This window comes from Sorex araneus, chromosome 11 (genome assembly GCF_027595985.1).
Source record: "Sorex araneus isolate mSorAra2 chromosome 11, mSorAra2.pri, whole genome shotgun sequence".
In the NCBI taxonomy this organism is placed as follows: domain Eukaryota; kingdom Metazoa; phylum Chordata; class Mammalia; order Eulipotyphla; family Soricidae; genus Sorex; species Sorex araneus.
Window position 1 is genome coordinate 13,462,433 of NC_073312.1, and position 19,389 is coordinate 13,481,821.

Here is a 19,389-nt window from a genome sequence, read left to right on the forward strand (position 1 = left end):
TTATTAGATTTACAGGGTCCGTTCTGGGAATAGATTAGGATCTACTTCCTGGTTCTGGGAATAGATTAGGATCTACTTCCTGGTTCTGGGAATAGATTAGGATCTACTTCCTGGTTCTGGGAATAGATTAGGATCTACTTCCTGGAGGAAGTGAATTTTGCCATGATTTCTTTTGAATGGGCAGGGGCACAAATCAGTTCACTCCCACTGGACTTTTTGGGGATGATGATTCTAAAAAGTCTTTAGTGAAAATTGCTACCTCCAGTGCCAATAACCCAAGGACTCCCAATGGACCTTCACAAAGTAGCCGTGCAGATGCTCCAGGGTGAGAGGACAGAGAAAGCATAGCGTGGATCGAGTCTTTGGTGCTTACCTTTGGAGCAGTCTGGACCACTATAAGGGTATTTACAGACACAGCGGTAGTAGGGAGGACTCTGAGTAATCAGGCATTCACCCCGGCCACACGGGTTGTCATTGCAGTTGTTGTGTACTGTGGGATAGCCATAGAAAAGTAGAGTCAAAATAACCCATTGTTTTGGAGAACATATCTTACTGAAAAGGTATTTTATTATTTATTTATTTTGCTTTAGGATTATTTTTTAAATATTATTTTTTGAATCACCTTGAGACAGAGCATTACAAAGATGTTCAGGATCAGGTCTCAGTCATACACTGTCCCAACATTCATCTCTCCACCAGTGTAATTTCCCAGTACCTATGTCCCCAGTTTCCCTCCCACCCCCCAAACCCACCCCTCCCAGTCTGCCTCTATGACAGGCATCTCTCTTCTCTCTTTCTCTTTCTCACTGTAGGCATTATTGTTTGCAATACAGATGCTGAAAGGTCATCATGTATATTGTTTTACCTACTTTCAACACTCAGTTCTTGTCCAGAGTGATCATTTCCAACTAATTTTTGTCATAATGGACCCTCCTCTATCTTAACTACCCTACCCCCTGCCCCCCTCACACACACCCTTGTGGTGATTTCCAACCATTGACAGTCCTCCTGGATCATGTTCCCTGTATAGTAGTTTCATACTATTATTTTTATATATCACAAATGAATGCAATCATTCTATATCTGTCCCTCTCCTTCTGAATCATTTCTCTCAGCATAACACTCTAAGCTCATCCATGCATAGGCAATTTTATGACCTCACTTAAAAAGTATTTTACTTTATTTTTATTTTGTAAATATATCTTTGGATTTTTATTTTTAACATTAGGTGACAAATATCTACTTTTTGGAAATTAGCAAAGAAATTATTGAAATTTCAAGAGAATTTTTTCAGTAAATCATATAAAAATGTTTAAAAACATTGAATTTTTGAAATTATTGGAATTTCAAGAGAATTTCAGTAAATCATGTAAAAATGTTTTAAAATATTGAATTTTTTTCAGTAAATCATATAAAAATGTTTAAAAACATTGAATCACTGTGAGATAGACCCCTACAAAGCTGTTTATGATTGGATTTCAGCCATACAGTATTCCAATCCCCATTCCTCCACCAGTGTACATTTTCCAGCACCCATGTCCCCAGGTTTCCTCTCATCACCTCCACCCCCACCCCTTCCTGCCTTTATGTCAGGTGCTTTTCTTCTCTCTGTGTCTCTGTCTCTGTCTCTCTCTCTCCTTTTGGGAATTGGGGTTTGCAGTATTGATACTTGGAGGTTATGAAGAATATCTCTTTCCTACTTTTAACCCTCAGATTTTGTCCAGCGTGATCATTCCCAGCTACTATTGTTATATTTTTCTCTTCTCTATCTTACCTACCCTCGGCCCTGCACACACTTGTGGTCAGTTCCAAGCACTGGCCAGTCTTATAAAGTATTTTAAACTCTGAATACTGGACTGGGAAACCAAGTTGGAAAGATATGCCCTGTCCGTGGTCCTGAAACTTCTGTCTTATACTTTCTTCTGAACTCTTTTCTTATTGTTCTTATTTTTCCAATTTATTAAAAGCTTGATGACTGTTAAACTTTCAAGAGATGAAGCTAGCATTTCTCCATTTTAAATCTTATTTCACTCTCTGTGTATAGTTTCATCATTCTTTAGAGAAGCGAAAGGATGAACACACATCCAATGTTTATTTCTGGTACCCCACTAATGATCCTGAAACATTTATCGAAAGACTTGCATAGGATCAAAAATTGAAGTAATTCATGAAGTGGGTACAGAAGAAAGGAGCTGACTATAAAATGAAGTATGTTGAAAATTGTCACTGCTTTTTCCAGCCCAGTTAAATGTTTGCTAAGTGAAATTTGGATCCAGACTCTCTCCAGGGGTTAATTAGTCTTTGGCAGTTCTATTCCTGATTCTCTATCATACAGCCTCATTGTCTGTCTACACAAACTCACTAAAGGCAGACAACTTCTATCCACATATCCACAATGAGAATGGCAGGATGAAAAAGCAGGGTGGAGCAGGTATCAGGCAGCAGGGCTCAATGTCCTGGTCTTCTCCAAACTAGCTCTGTTTGCTCCTTGTACTCTCTGAGTTGAGCTTCATGTACTTTAAGATCTTTCCTTCCTTAGTTGTAAAGAAAAATTCTCTTGCACCTAAGCTCTCTAAACAACAATACACAAGAATCCTTAGTTTGAAATTCCTTTCGATTGGAGTCCAGCTCTCTCTCCGCGCCCCTTAGAAGCCTCAATAATCTCATCTATAGAACAGATTCCTAGACCTGTGTAGTATGGGGATTCAGGGAGAAAATGCTGGTGCTGGTGAACCCATTAGGCATGGGTTAGGACCCACAGCAATGTGGTTTTAATCATTTCCATGGGACCACCAAGACCCTTGCTTACCCCTTTGAGTTGGGGGAGGAACTGCTTCCTATTCACCTCAGAGGAGAGAGTGTATCTGCAGGACACGCACTCACCATTACGACACCTGTTTCCAGAGAAAGGGGCTGGGCAGCTGCACTGGAAGGTGTCCCCACTGACGACGCACGTGCCACCATGTTCACATGGATTGGACAAGCAGGGATCTAAGACACATGAGCCTGAGTCAACATTTGCTGTGAGAAGCAGGGGAAAATTATCACTAGCTCTCAGGATTTTGTCCTGGCCCAATTGAGAGAGTAGCTGCAGACAGTGATCAGGCTCAGGGGCAAACGTGGCTCTAAAGAGCAAGAGAAAGTGCATTCATGCAACCAGAGCAGGAGCCGTGTTAGTGCGAGAACAGGCAAGGAGTCGTGGCTATCTCCCTTCGGATGGCTTAGCATGAGCCTTTCTCAAAGAGAAACTCCCTCTCTGCACCCTCAGCATGTGTATCCTCCCAGTCTTGCTGGGAGTGCCATGGGGTCTGTCTCTGATGCTGAGGCATCCCTTACTCCCCGTGCTCAGGGGTGGAGGTCAGGAGTGTGGAAAGAAAACCCACCCCTAATGAAACACGAGCTTTCTGAACACCAGCAAAGAAGACCAAAGGCGAGAGGGTGACAGAGGAGTTGACGGCGAGGAGGTGACCCAGTGGCCTTCATCTTTCTTCAACTCCTTGTTCAGTTAGATTTTGTCATATTTCATCTGTGCTTTTGGCTTTTCATGGTTGTCTGAATGGATCTTCCCTTGGGGAATTCTTTATCCTTCTGTTCACACGCATTGTTCTTTGGTTCAGGAACTAGGATCCCTCAGCCCGGCTCTTGTTTTGATGGTCCCTTCTGATGTTCCCCTGATGCCCCGTGTCTTGGCCCTACCTTCCAGGCCACTGCATGCAGTTATGCTGCTTTTGTTCTGTGGCTGCCTGCCTTCCCTTCCCTCTTCTTGCGGACTCACGTGGCTTGACTTGGGCTTATTCCTCATTTCCTTCTATCATATTGCTTAGGTTAAGATGCCACAAAAACAAAAACAGGAGTAGTAGAAGCATACATGAAGTGAGTCCACACATAGACTCATACTCTCTCCACACACACACAAACACCCACATACAGGTACAAATGCACATACGCATGCAGACAAACTCACACTCTGGTAGTGAGTACACATGTCTGTACCAACATATACACAAATTCACATAACGCCACTCACACACAATATGCACACTCACTTATACTCACCCACTCACACCCACCCATATACACACTCACACACAACATAGCCCGCTCAAGCAAATCAATGAGCAAAGGGATGACAGTGACGACACACATACCTACACATATACACACTCATACACCACACACATGTACACACTAATACTTAACCACTTACACCACACCTACACATATCACAAGTACACTACACACACAAACACACTAATATACATGCATACTTATACCACACATAGTCACACACTCATACACACATGCATTTACACATTTAGGCTCACATAAACCACACGCTGTCAAATGTACATGCACTCACACAGATCACTCATGTACATACACACATATACAATGCACTCATATATTCACACACAATCATACACCACACACAGTCACCTTCAGATGCACACACTCACATGTACTCCACATTCTCACACATACCACACACTCATACTTACATATACCACACACATGCACACACACTTGTACATACACATTCATGTATACACCACTCACACTCAAAAATATACTCTCTTCCACACACAAATGTGCAAAGCTGAAGAGTAAATAGAGAAAGAAAATTCCATCCCTGGGGGCAGAGGAGGATGGCCATTTGGACTGGTGATGCTGCAGCCTGAGCTGAAGACTGACTGACTCATCTGCATACTTAGCACCTACCCTCAACCCCGCTGTGAGTTTGATTTTGAACATGACTCCTCTACACGCAGCCAGAAGGCCTGCCAATGTTGTGTTCACTTACAGCAGGGCTTGACTGAGTCAATTCTTTCCTTGACCTCAATGACTTCATGGGTTAGACACCAGTGAGGTTGCGAGAGATGGTCTTAAATAACTTGCCCGGTCCCCTAGCATGTGACTCCAACTGGGAGAGTGTCATCTTTCCAAGAGCTATTTTATAGTGCTGATCATAGGGGAGAAGGAAAGAAGTCCCCACATAGATACATATATAACCACCTCCCCTCCAGGGTGGACTTCCCCCTCCCACAAGGGCTTCCAGAGAGCTTTGGTGCCTACCATCCTCCTCGTAGTACCAGTCTGGATTCTCACTGTAGGTTGGAGGGCTGCTAGTTTGCTCTTCTGGGTTGTCATAGTCATAGTAGTACTCATAGTAGTCCGGAGTCCAATCTATATGAGTGGGAAGGGGCAGAAGAAACTCATCATCAGACCCAAGCATTTTCCCTTCTTCAAGATTTAAGACTTGAAGGAGGAACCGTGTCTTTCCAGCTCCTCACTCCAGTGAGGGGAACAAGAGGTTCTCTATCATGAGTGCTCATTTGCAGGGAGTGTTGGCACTTGACAGGGTCTGGGGATCCTGACTGGCAATGCGGGCAGGGGGTACCAAATTCTGGCTTTCCACTAACAGAGACCTCAGATCAATCATTCTCTGTGCTTTGACTTTCTCATCTGTTAACAGCAGGATGGTGAATGGTACCTGGAAGCTCTCCCTGGTTCTATATGGGATCTGCGGCATTGCATACCCTGCTGGGTCTCTATGCAGCAAATTTCTCGATAGGACTTTATCGGTCATTTTAGTTTAGTGAAGTCAAAGAGACTTGCCGTCATCCACTTTGTCGTGGTAGCAAACTTCTCTCACTTTCTCAAACAACTCCCAGCCGCTAATGTGTATTGAGCATCTATGATGTATCAGACTGTGTGTTAAGTGCTATATGTGAAGCATCTCATTTCAGGCTCATACAATTCTAAAAATTTATTATTAAATCTTTTTAGTTAAGAAGCCTGAGGCAGCAAGAGGTTGAGGAACTTGCCCAAGGCCACACAACTAATAGATAGCAGGACATGCCTAATCTAAGGCACTTTATCTCCATTTAACCACTAAATTGCACCAGCTTGACTGCAGGGCTCAGCTATTTCAACCAGTTTCTTACTACTACCTCGAAATTATTCACATGTGCTGTGGGGAAAGGCGTCCAATCATCCCCGTGGACTATCATTCTCACCAGGAATCATCAAGGATCACCTTGAGAAAGTGAGAGACGGTGTAAGGCTCTTGTCTCCATGAGGGAGGGCTGCAAGGCTCTTGTTCTTTGTGAGAGGGCTGCACAATTCTAGTCTCTGTGAGAGAGGACTGTGTGTTCCTGTCTTTGTGACAGAAGGCTGCGTGTTCTTGTCTCTGGAGAGATGGCTGCGTGACTCTTGTCTCTGTGAGAGAGGGCTGCATGATTCCAGTCTCTGTGAGAGAGGGCTGCATAGCTCTTGTCTCTTGAGAGAGGGCTGTATGATTCCAGTCTCTGTGAGAGAGGGCTGCGTGACTCTAGTCTCTGTGGGAGAGGGCTGCATATTCTTGTCTCTGTGAGAGAGGGCTGCATGACTCTTGTCTCTGTGAGAGAGGGCTGCATGACTCTTGTCTCTGAGAGAGGGCTGCGTGACTCTTGTCTCTGAGAGAGAGGGCTGCGTGACTCTTGTCTCTGTGAGAGGGCTGCATGACTCTTGTCTCTGTGAGAGAGGGCTGCGTGACTCTTGTCTCTGAGAGAGAGGGCTGCGTGACTCTTGTCTCTGTGAGAGAGCGCTGCATGACTCTTGTCTCTGTGAGAGAGGGCTGCGTGATTCCGGTCTCTGTGAGAGGGGGTGGTGTGGCTCTTGTCTCAGTGTGAGAGTTTCATGGCTCCTGTTTCTGTGAGAGAGGGCTGTGCATGGAGCTGCTCTGTGAGAGAGGGCTATGTATGGCATTGCTCACATTTGTGAACCCCACAATGAACTGTCCACTCGGAAGACTTGTGTTGTGTGTATAAGACAGGACACAACTCCCTGTTGTCTGAGACCTTGAGTGTCCTTGGCTCCGAAACTAAGTTTGGGATTTGAAGAAAGCCGGGTTGACTTTGCTCTCTCTCCAGTGGGCGGGGGTACGGCAAGCCTGCCAGGGAGCCGGAAGGAGCGGTTGGTCCAGAGATGCCTATGATAATGAGGCAGGAGCAAATGCAGATAGCAAACTTGAAAGGGCTTCCTGCCAGCCAGCTGATGGCTCAGCTGAGGGCACTTACCTCAGCCTGATTATCAACCACATTATCTTACTCTCAGTTATTCCCTTATAGTCTTTATCTCATTGGCTTTTGAAAACTCGACTTTTGCACAATGCCTGTTTTATATTTCCCATTAAAACGGAGCAATCTTTTTATTTCCTTTCTGAATACGCCAACTCTGGTTCCTTGGCAAAGTTTCACCTCATTTATCACAGTGTCAAGTCAAGACTCCCTTTGCTTGCTCATTATTTCTCCCGAGCTGCTGTTCCCCACTCCCAGAGGAGGCCGCCATTCCAGGGACGAGGATCCAAGTGGAAGATAAGGCCATTGTCTTCGCGGAGCAAATAAAGTCTCTTTCCATCTAGCGATGATAAAGCAGGGACAGAGAGGGAAAGGGTGCGGGGGAAAAAATATTTGTCTGAGTTTGACATGAAAGATTTCAAACTGACATTTGGGAGAGACAACGGGCTTTGGTAGCGAGTGGGTTCCATCTTTTATTTAATATTGCTCTGCACAGCTTGGTTTTGTTTTCCCAACAGGCTTTTAGAGATAAGTGCCTTCAGATGACTCCTGAAATTTCTCCCAGGGTCAGACGGATGGATCAGCTAAGCCATTAAGAATTGTGCAGTGGGTGTACAGAGGTAGTACAATGGGTAGGGCTCTCTCGCTTTGCACATGGCTGACATGGGTTCAACCCCCAGCCTTCCATATGGTCTCCTGAGCCACACCAGGAGTGATTCCTGAAGGCAGAGCCGGGAGTAACCCCAGAGCAAGGCCAGGTGTGGCCCAAACAAATCAACAACAACAACCAAAGAATCTTTTCATATAGAGATTTGAGATGGGTGAGTTTTGCCACAGCTGCTCTACTGTGGTTTTTCTAGGTGGTGAAAATTTTTGACTTAAATCCAGCTCTGCCAGCAGAGCTGCTCATATCTCTAAGAAGCTAAAGAGAGGATAACAACATGCAGATTTGGTTCAGACTCTAGCCGAGAAAGGCAAGGTGCCCGGGCAGTCCCGGACCAGCAGGAGGAGAAGCCACCCAGTGCTCCCAGGTCACCAGGAGCCAGGCACCAGGGAGCCTGTGCAAGGAAGTCACCCGGATCCTTCCCATTTGGGGTGCACTACCACCAGATCTGAGGCGCTGTTCAGGAGCAGTGGCGGGGAAGGTGTCTCCATCTCAGATTGAAAACTCCTTTTGTCAATGGGGTCAATAGTTAACCCCATTGGCGATGGCAGCAATGGGTCCAACTCTAGGAGTAGGGGCACTGCTTTCAATGGGGAATTGTGGTGGGTTAGACCAAAGAGGGAGTGGGAAGGAGCCCTTGTCCTCCCCCAAAGTCTCCAGTCCAGGTGGGACACAGAGGCTGGACAAGGAAGGAGAAGAGAAAGAAAGAGTGTGGCAGACAGCTATGGCCAACACGAGACCCAAGGGCCTCCAATTCCACCTTGGAGTCAGGTGGTCTGGGCAACTTCAGGGGGAGATGGTGCCCGTTCTTCACCCCTTCCAGAAGCGACACCTCTGGAATGGGACCTTCCATTGAGAGACAGAGCCCGTTCTCCACCTTTGGGGTCAGGATTGGTCTCTAGGATCTGCTTGGGCCAGTGGCATGAGGTGAAAAGATGGAGTCCTAGCCCCCAACCTGGACCCCAGACCTCGCGAGCCTTTCCTCTCCCCTTTTTCCTGAGCAGCTGGGCCTATTTTCCAAGAGGACAGGGAACATAGACCACAGCAGGCCTTTGGATGCTCCACGGGACCTCAGACCTAGGAGAAAGCCCACGCCATTGACTGGCTGACGGTGAGCACAGGAGGAGGCCCAGCCAAGGTCAGTGAACCCCGGGCCGCAGAGACAGCTCAGGGGGCTGCATGTATGCTTTGTGTGGGGGAGACCCAGCTTGGATTTTCAGCACCACCTGGTACCATGAACACTGCCCGGTGTGTCCCTCAAACCACAAACAAATAAAACAGGACCAAGGAGGCTTGTCCCAACCAGAAGCAATGCTCAGGCAAACCTAAGCTAGCCCACAGATTTGGGATCTAAGTACATGGCCAGAGGTTTAAGCTGCTGGGTCTAGGGCAGTACATCGTGCAGTGATAACAAGTGGACCCCGACGATTGCATTGATAGTGGCTGGCCAGCAGGATAGGCATTTATTTTATTTTATTTTTTTGCTTTTCCGGTCACACCCAGCAATGCACAGGGGTTACTCCTGGCTCTACACTCACGAATTACTCCTGGCGGTGCTGGAGGACCATATGGGATGCTGGGAATCGAACCTGGGTCAGCTGCGTGCAAGGCAGATGCCCTACCCAGCCCCAGGATAGGCATTTCTGATACTAGAACATTCCTCAGTGGCCCAGGATGAGTGCAGTTTCTTGGGTGGGTCTGGGGTAGCATCTCTTCCTGGGGTTGGTTATAACTGGATCTGTAGAATGTTTTCTCCAGCCAGAGTTGGTTTCTCAAGAGCAAGGGCCAAGTCTATCTCTCTTCTCTTCCTACCCCCAGGGTTCCACGCTGGGCCTTAGGTACAGGTCAGCTTTGTGTTGAGAGAGAAAGGGTCCCCTTTGGGGCCAGGCTCCTCTTGCTTCTGATAGGCCAGCACATGGCAGGCACTGGGTGCTGAGCAGAGGAAACAGGCTCTGGGAGAAGGAGGGATGTGCAATCAGCATCTCAGGCATCTGAGGAAGGAAATGCCTAGATAGCTCAGAGGAGTCTAGAAGCGTATCCAGGTGATTTTCTGTGCAGAGAGGGATTTATTGCAGCCTCACGCAGGGTGCTCCAGAGCCCAGCAAGACAGTTGAGACTTGCCTAGACCCTAGAAGGAAAAGCGTGGGGGAAGAAGGAGGGGTCGGAATATTTCATGGTAGGTCTAAAGACACTGTGAATCTGTCTCTTTAACAGACGAAACTGATGGGAAGAATGGGGAGACCTAATTCTAGGCTATTGTGTACTGAGTAAGTATTGTGTACTGAGTACTTGCTATGCATTAGGCTCTAGGCCAAACAAAGGGTTGCATGGTCTCCTTTAACTCTAGGCCATAATAATAACAATAATCACTGTCACTGTCATCCCGTTGCTCATTGATTTGCTCAAGTGGGCACCAGTAACGTCTCTCATTGAGAGACTTATTGTTACTGTTTTTGGCATATCCAATATGCACGGGGAGCTTGCCAGGCTCTGCTGTGCGGGCTCCATACTCTCGGTAGCTTGCCGGGCTCTCCGAGAGGGGCGGAGGAATCAAACATGGGTCTGCTGCGTGAAAGGTGAATGCCCAACTGCTGTGCTATCGCTCCAGCCCAATAATAATAATAATAATAATAATAATAATAATAATAATAATAGCAGTAACAATTAACTATTATTATCTATAAAAATATATTATATGGTATATTAATAATATATAAACAATACAATATATAAAGTATCATATATTATAATATGATACTTTATATATTGTATATATATATATACTATATATATGTAGTATAATATATTATTATATTACATTATATCAAAAACAGTAACAAAGTAACAGTAACAAAGATGGTCCTCATTTCCCTGACTCTGAAAGAGCCCCCAATTTGCCATCCGGCTACACTTGCATGCAACAGGGACGAATGGAGACGTTACTGGTGCCCGCTCGAGCAAATCAATGACCAATGGGATAACAGTGATACAGTGATACAGTGAATATAATATAATCAAACAGCAGAGCCTGGCAAGCTACCCATGCATATTGGATATGCCAAAAACAGTAACAATGAGTCTCACAGTGAGAGATGTTACTGGTGCCCGCTCGAACAAATTGATGAGCAATGGGATGACAGTCGTGACAGATTATTGTTATCATTGTTGTTGTTGTTGTTGTTGTTGTTGTCACACCTGGTGGTGCTCATGGCTCACTCTGGACTTATGCTCAAAGGTCAGTCCTGGCAGTGCTCAGGCTACCTCTGTGGTGTGGGGGAATCTCACGGAGGTCGGCTACATGCGGGGCCGAGAACTTGCCCGCTGTTCTCTCTCTCCATTCTCCCTTATTTATATTCATGGTCGTTACAACCAGCGGTGCTTGGGGCCATGCGATGTGGGGGATCGAACTCGGGGCCTCCTGCCTGCCAGGCATGTGCTGAGTCACAGGAGCCACCACTGCCACCCCAGTCATTCAAGTTTCCCAGAGAAGGAAGCAGCAAGGCAGAAGGAAATGCCAAGGACCCCCGCGCAACCTCGCTTCAGGTCCCCGGGCTCTTCTCCATGTCCTGCAGTCTTCGAGGGCATCTTGTCAAACCTCCGGGAAGCAGCCGGCGTCCGTAAATCTCCTCCCGGCACGGGCCTGCAGCCTCTCTGCAGTCCCGGCCAGGCTCTCTGGGAAGAAGCCCGGCGTCCCGGGGCTGGGCTTTGCGGTGGCTCGGGTTAAAGACTCGCCATATGTGTGGGGGCAGACCAGAAATCCCAAGAACGCCAGCCTGGTGGGCCTCCTCCATCACCCTGGCACAGACGGCTCCTCGGGGGGCCTCCTGCAGCCCCCGGCCCCGCCGGCCTGCATTTGATGCTGACGAGCCGGCTGGCATGGCAGGCCCAGAGGAGCCCCGGCTGGCAGGTGGCGGACAGCTGATGGACGGACTCAGCCCGTGCGGCTGCGCAGGGCCCAGGCGGCTTTGAAGCAGGCCTGCGGGCTGCTGTGTCACCTGCTCGCTCCTGTTTGATGGCCGCCGCCTCGGCCACTCGCTGGGCCTGTGGCAGGGCCCCCAGCGCACACTGTCTCTGGCAAGCCCGGTTAGAGCTGCGGCTTGGCCCTGATCGGGGGCTCAGAGCTGGTCCCAGCAGGCCGGCGTCTGACAGATTCCATCAAAGCTGTGGCCGCCTCTCTCCCCACCCCACTGCCTACCCCGTGTGAGACACACTCAGGACCAGTGGGTGCTTGGAAAAGCCTCGCCTGCTCTTTGCCGGGGGCCCTGCCTTATCTCCGACTCGATTCACCAGTCAGAGGTGAACAGAGCATCCCTAAACGGGAGCCCAGGGGATGTGCTCCAGGCTTCCTTCAAACCCTGACCGAGCTCTCAGACGACCTCTGCAAAGTTCTCTTTCCTCTGGGGGCGAGGGGGTTATTGCGCCTCTGGGGTGGTCAGGAGGCCCTGCGCCCCTCCCAGTGACTCTCATCCAACCAGGTGCACGGACAACGTGAGGGCCCAGGACTTCAGTGCTGCCGGCTCTTGCCATGCTGGGATTACCTGGGCCGCCCCAAGCGGTGCTCAGGGCAATCCAGGCCTGACCCAGATAGGCTTGGGTACCGTCGGCGGTGCCGGGGACAGAACCACCTGCCAGGCATGAGCTTTGGGTTATTGTCCTTGCCTCTCAGCAGAACCAGGAATCTCCCCTGTCAAGCCCAACATCCTCTCCTGCTAAGTGTGTTCTTGTCCTGTGCTTAGATGCCCCCGGTGACGGGGAACTCACTACCTCTTGTTCAGATATGTGGGCGGTGCTTCTAGTCACCTGTTTTCAGATCAGCTGTGACCTACAGCTTCCGGTTGGTTTTATTTCCTGAAAAGCCTGGTGGGTGCAGTGAAAGAACCTGTTCTGGGCGTCTGCTCAGTCGCGGGAACAGTTCCCTGCACAACCCTGGGGTGTCACAGATGCAGGGTCATTGCAGGTGCCCTTCACAGTAGAGGCACCAGTGGCCGGTGGCACCGGTCTGGAGGCAAAGATGCGTCTTATTGTCCCCTCGTGGACTCAGATGAAGGCGTCTTTGTGGACACTTGCAGAGAGCGAGGTCCCTAGAGTCTTCTGGGCCCTGTTCCTGCTTCTGGGCCACCCACGTTGCACGGCTCTGTCTCTTGGACCCTGGGCCACAGTGGCCCCTTCTGCAGTGCTTGCACAGTTTTCAGGGAAGATGGGCAGAGGGCAGCAGGGAAGGACTCCTTGGGTGGATGTTGGGGTGGCCAATGGACACTACACAGCAGCTTCTCCAAGGATGTTAATCACAGGTCAGTGGATGCTGCTTTGGGGGAAAGCACGGGCCTTCCCACACTCGGCGGTCAGACCTCTGGGCTCTCTCCAGAGATACTCACTGAGGTTGTGTGTGACTGCGGTGTCCCTGTCTGCCTGTCCACCTCCTTCCTCATGGGATGACCAGTTCAGGTGGCTTCCGTGGGAGGTGGAGGCCCCCAGAAGCAAATGGGACAAGGAATGGCGTTTTCTCCTTTGGGTCTCAGGACAGCAAAGGGAGTCCAGGGTGGGTGAGGGCAGGAAGGGGCAGCCCAGCATGGAGGAGGGGGGCATTGGTCGGGGGAGGCCCTCACGGGACCAATCATTGCCTTGCTTTGCCTTGACCTTTGTGTGTGTCTCAGCTGCCAACGGGCTGTGTGAGGAACCTGGGCGAGTCTCTCCCCTCTCCAATCCTCCCCTCCCCCCTCCGTGAAATGGAAGCGTTTCTCTGCATCTGCCCCTTCCCCTGGTGGTCCCGGCTCTAGGCATCAGGAATGTCCATAGGCAACTTGAAGTCAGGTCCACTGGTGCGTGTGTGGACTTTTCTAGGAGTCCCACTTTTCTGGAGGAAATTCTCGAAGGCCCCCGGGATAGCTGTGAAGCACCTGAACCCTGAGGTTGTTCCAGTTCTGCCAGGCAGGGGCCCGCTTTCTGCTTCCCCAGAGTGGCCTGAGGCTGGGGGGAGCCCCGGGTCACCCGCCTGCACCTCCCCTGGCTTGTGGGAGCCCCTGGCCACTTACCTGGATCTGGGTCCTGGAGAAGGGACCTCAGGGAGAACTGGAAGACAGAAACAGAGCAAGGTTGAGCGGGCCAGCTGGGAACTCCCAGCTCTCACCCAGGGCACTGGTACGCCCTAATCTTCTACTGGGCCCGGGGTTGGAGGGCGGGTGGGCTCAGACTCAGGTGGTAGTACCATCCCCCTGCACCACCCCCAAATCTGCATCCTGGGCTGGCTTGGAACATGGCTGCCCAGGGCTCGTCCCAGGATGACATGGGCGGGCACCTCCTGTCTGCTTGGGCACACACTGCCGCCCCCCCACCCCCCAGCCACAGCCAGGCACCAAAGAATCCTCTTGTAAGCCTCTCTAGGGATGAGTGAACAGCTGTGAGAGGCTGGGGACTCCTGCTCTCTCTGGGGGCAGGACTGGGAGGGGACTGAGGCTTGGAACGGTCCCCTGGCTTCCTGTTGTTCTGGAGGAAACACAGCGCCCAGGCCCGGGTGCTCATGGAGCGCCTGGCCTCAGGCCCCAGGTTCTAGTGGACCCCTGAGTATTGGAAGACCCCCCTGAGCACTGTAGGCTGAGCTTCCCTGACAACAAAACAAAAGCAAATGCAAAATCCTGCTCTGTCCTGTCCTATGGATCACCTCCCTGTCCATCCTGTACTTCCTGCTGGGCCCCTGACCAGTCACCCATCCCGGGTCCATAGTGGTCCAGTCAAGACAGAAGTGGGGACTCACAGGGCCACTGCACTTCTGTTCCTGCTGCCCAGTCAGCTCCCGCTGGTGACTGTCACTCTGCTCCCATTATGTCACCTTCCTAGACTGTCTATCCGTGTAACTCCCTCCCCATTTCCTCTGCCCGCCCCCTCCACACGCCTCCCACCGCCCCCCCCTCCAAGGCCTTCGAACAGCATGGGGTTTAGATGGGCATATTCTGGGGGCATCCCCTCAGGCTCTGTCCCCCAGAATAGACTGTCTACACCCTGATACTTTACCCTCCCTGTGTCATGCCGAGCACCTGGGCATTCCCCCGGAAGTTCGGTTGAATAAGTATGGAGTTGAATAGTCTCTTCTGCTTTTAGAATGCAGAACTTAGTTTTTACTCATCTAATATCTGAAATATTTTATTTCTCTTGTTTAAACCTGGGGTCAGCAAACCAGGCCCTTCACATCAAGACCTCAAAGTCAGTTTAAGGTCAGGCACCAGTAGTTGTGACTTTTGTTGAACAAAATTTATTGGAACTTGCACCTCCCTGACCACCCCCCCCACACACACCTTGGCTATGCAGCCGGAAGGGCTGTTTTCATGCAGCCGTGGAGGAGCGGTTGTGACAGAGACTGTGTTGCCCCAAATACTTTCTTTCCTGTCTGGTGATTCGAAGGCTTAGTTTTCAGGCTTCTGACTCAGAAAACAAGTGTTCTGGCACCTAGGACATCCCCCTGGGGTCCTGGTGGTCCCAAAGTTGAGGCTGCCAATATGCGTTTTTCTCTGAGTCTATATGGATCTGGACTTCTGGGTACCTTTCCTTTCACTGCTCTCTAGAACTTTTCATCCTGTCTTACATGGGCCTGCTTACCGTTTGGGAATCCCTCAGATGCTGGATCAGCCAAGGAAGAATGCATTCTGGCATGATGGACAGGCTTATTGGGGTCCTTCTTGGCCTCCTGCATCACGTTCTGTGAGCTCCAAGTCCAGTCCTGACCACATTTAACCAATCAGGCTGGGTTGTTCAATATTTGGGTTCAGTGATGTGATAAGAGCCACACCCAGCAGAGCTCAGGGGTCCTTCACCCTTAGAAATGCTGGGTGCGGGGAGGCATGCAGTGCTGGGAGACTCTTCATGCAAAACATTTTTCTCTGCCCCCTGAGCCCTTTTCCTGGCCCCATCATCCATGTTCTGAACCAAAACACTTGTCCTGAATCTACCCATGAGGAGCAGAGAAGATCCGAACCATGACGCCACCAACTTGGACCCTGTGCAAAGGGCCCCTCGGGAAAGATAACAAAGGCCAGGGGGTGTTTCGTGAGCCAGAGACCTGCCCCACCCCTGCAGTGTCTGAGCTAGACTCAACGATAGCCAAGACTGCAAAGGCCGTTCCCAACCCACGCGGGAGATTGGAATATGGCGTGTCTGAGGGAGTCTTGGTTCAGAGTTGGATTTCATTAGCTCACTCATGGCCTGCGACTGACTCTTGGGAGAGGCTCTGCCACCGCCTCGAGGGGGGCTTCAAACAGTCCTGCAGGGCGGCCTGGCCCTGGAGGTAGAGCCACTATTGCAAGGAGCTGGGTACAGGCCCTGCGGGGCCGGACTCTTGCTTGACAAATGCAAGTGAAGCGAAGGGGAGGAGGAGGCACGTAGAAGCAGACAGAGACCACTGGTAGCCTGTGCCAGTTCAGTTGTCCCGGGGGGCCCTGCGTGTTTCTGCAGGAGAGATCAAGGGGGCAGAGTCTGGGAGTGGGTGGTTGGCAGAGGAAGGCCAGGGTGGGGTTCCCAAGTATGATTGGGCCTGGCAGTATGGGGTGAGCAGCTCTGGATGTGAGTTCCAAGGAGACGCCAAGGACGGACCACGAGAGAAGCACCAGGACACATGTCAGCCCTGGTGACAGCCTGTCATCTCTGCCTGCCCCCGCTGCTCCCCCTGGCCTCATGGAGGTCCCTTCCCGCCTACACTGACACAGGCCTGCAGAATTCTCCTAATTGAGCTAAACACTGAGGAAAATTCCTGAAAATTCATAGCAGCTCTCTCACCCGGGGGCTTCAGAGAACATTCTTCGAGGGGGAAGGGGCAGCATGGATAAACTGGATCAAGTTGTTCCTCTAGGACCCCAGCCTTGGGCCTTTTCCCGGCTTTAACTTCAGCGCGTGGACAGTAGGTGCTGCGCGGCATGCAGCCAGCAGGTGGCGCTCGCGCCCTTCCCAGGAACCCGAGATCGGGGGAACCCAGATGTAAGTAGCCACAGTCTGGGCTGGGGTGGGGCAGGGGTAGGGATGGCGGGGGTGGGGGATGGGTGGGGGGGGCTTCTGATCCCACTGGCCCTCTAGGAGTCTGAGGCGGGTGCTCCCTTCCCCACCCCCTCTTCAGCCCCGGAGATGTACGCGTTTTGGGAAGGGGGAGGAGGCAGCCGGAGCACCCAAAGGATTGGAAGTGAGTGGAGAGGTGGGAAGTGGCTGGTCAAATGCCAGCCTGGATACTTGCAGAGGGGCAGAGGGCGTGGGGGGCGCAAGGGGGAAGGACAGGCCAGTCACTGGTTACGTGAGCCAGTCTGGATCCTTGATTTGCACCTGGAGGAGGGCCTGGATGGGCTTGATTGCCTCTCAGCATCCCCCCGGACCAGCCAAGGAAGTGTTCCAAGCACTCCTTGCCCCCACGCAGGAGGGAGAGTCCGCACAGCAGGTGGCACTCTTGCCATGCACGCAGCAGACCCAGGTTCGCTCCTGGGCACCCCGCATGGTCCCCCAAGCACTGCCAGGAGCGATCCCTGAGCACGGCGGCCAGGTGTGGCCCCACACCCTGCCTCCACCCCTCCCGCCCATCACCCCCAGAAAAGACAGAACCCTCTACCCTTGGGGCTTGCGGATTCCAAAAGGAGGAGCCCTATGATCACAGGTCACGGTTCCCCTAGAATTGACGGGTCCGAGAGCATGTGAAATGCTCTCCATGCCTCTGTCTGGTTTCTTGGTTACTGATGGAGCAGCCGTGCCTCAGAGGCTGGGGGGTCTCATCTCCGCTGCCCTGACGCCCACCTCCCACAAGCTCCTTCTGGCCTTGTTTCAGAAGGGTTGGGGCAAAGGATGGAGGAGGAGATGGGAGGGCTCCTGGGTCCTCTGAGACTCGGGGCACTCTTAGAAAGTCCTGGGAAGGACCTGAGCAGACCAACAAGCCTGACAGGACCCAGGACCACTAGCTCCCAGGGACTGCCGGAAGGCCATGAAAATTGGCTCCAGTGTCAGCCACACCTTGGTGGCCAGCACCGAGCATATCCTCCACCCAGATTCAAAGGCGGGTCAGCCACTGCCCACTCTTCCCAGCACAGCCTTTCCTGAAGCTGCAGAGCTGCCCCAGCATGTGGGCACTGCTCCCCATCCTACTGTCCCGTGCTCAGGAGGTTGCTCCTGGTGGAAGGCAGACACACTGCAAGGGGCTCAGAGAGACGCTCTGGGTCCATCTGCTCACCGGCTGGGCTGCTCCACACTCAGCCTTTCTCCATGGAGCCATGACTTGGGACCCTCAGTTTCCCTGGGGGTCTACACTTTAGCAAGGTGCTCAGTGCATGCTTTCCTCGAGGCTCAGGTTGGTCCGTGAAAGCAGAGAAAAGGAACAAAGAGAGAAGATCCCGAATCTCTAAGTCTTACTAACTCACATGCCCGCTCCTTGCAGGCAGACATCATTGAGAAGAAATTTCTCTTCTAGAAATTTGCTCCTTCTTTAATGATCATCTCAGGGTCTGCCTTTCCCTTCAGAACTCTTGGATTTTCTGGGTAGCACTGTAGCACTGTCGTCCCGTTGTTCATTAGTTTGCTCAAGCGGGCACCAGTAACATCTCCATTGTGAGACTTGCTGTTACTATTTTTGGCATATTGAATACATCATGGATAGCTTGCCAGGCTCTGTTGTGCGGACAGGATACTCTCAGTAGCTTGCTAGGGTCTTGGAGAGGGACGGAGGAATCGAATCCGGGTCAGCTGTGTGCCAGGCAAACGCCCTACTAATTGTGCTATTGCTCCAGTCCAATTTTCTGGGTAACAAAACAAAAAAGCAGAGGCTCCTGCACATCTGAGCTGGTGAGTTATAGGGATTAGCTGAGGAAAAGCATTTCCAGAGGACTGGGAAGGAGTGAAGGGAAGAGGTAGGACTGGGTCTGTTCCTTGGGGTCAGAACACTGTAGCACCTGCAAGGGGGCGAGGGTGGGGTGAAAGTTGGGGCCCAAGTGGAGCCCATCACTTGGATTGCCACCATCATCTGGTGGTAGACCAGATGTCTCCAACCACCAGAGCAGAGCTGGTCTACCCTTAACGTCAGCCAGCTAGGATGGAAGTCTGCACCACCGCTGAGAGAGGCTGCCATTGCTGGTCTTGAATGCAGGCCAGGGATTGGAGCACAAGCTCCACAAGGCGGGGTCTCACTGGTGGACCAGAAACACAGGTCAAGCTAAGGCACAAAGGTAACAGAGCACAGAATTCCTAGGGGCCAGTTAGCTGCCCACTGCACATTCATACCATCCTCCTACTCCACCTCCTACTGCAAACATGTACCCTGGGATGAATGTTTGTGCAAAACCATATGGTGCTTTTCAAAAAAACTGTAGTTTTGTATATATATATATATATAACCATATATTTATACATATATTTATATCTATACATTTAATGCTGGCCCTGGAGGAGAGCAACACAGAGAGTCTCTTACCCCTGTGCCTGGCTGTCTTCCCCGGGAGCTCCTTGAAGGGGATGCGCTCCTGCTTCCCTCCCCACCGTGAGTAGAGCTCCTGGCAGCCGAAGACCTCTGGAGCCTAGCCACAGCCATGCTCAAGGCCCCTCTCCACATGTTCGGATGAGCCTCACACATGAAGGAACCGGCAGGGGAACCCAGGTATGTGGGACCCAGGGTCGAGACCTCCAAGGCTGCTCGGATCAGGACTGGGCCTCCTCCAC

The 19,389-nt window shown here is 51.1% G+C and overlaps 1 protein-coding gene across 1 annotated transcript in view; it reads right to left on the minus strand.

The window, feature by feature from the left end:
* Window positions 1-19,389, minus strand: part of HABP2 (hyaluronan binding protein 2) — a 34,188-nt gene that overhangs the window by 8,138 nt on the left and 6,661 nt on the right. The window contains exons 2-5 of the mRNA XM_055119556.1: window positions 13,755-13,791; window positions 5,074-5,184; window positions 2,884-2,991; window positions 374-490 (exon numbers count right to left, since the gene is read on the minus strand). Of these exons, the coding sequence (XP_054975531.1) occupies window positions 374-490; window positions 2,884-2,991; window positions 5,074-5,184; window positions 13,755-13,791 (373 nt within the window). The remainder of the gene's footprint in view (window positions 1-373; window positions 491-2,883; window positions 2,992-5,073; window positions 5,185-13,754; window positions 13,792-19,389) is intronic.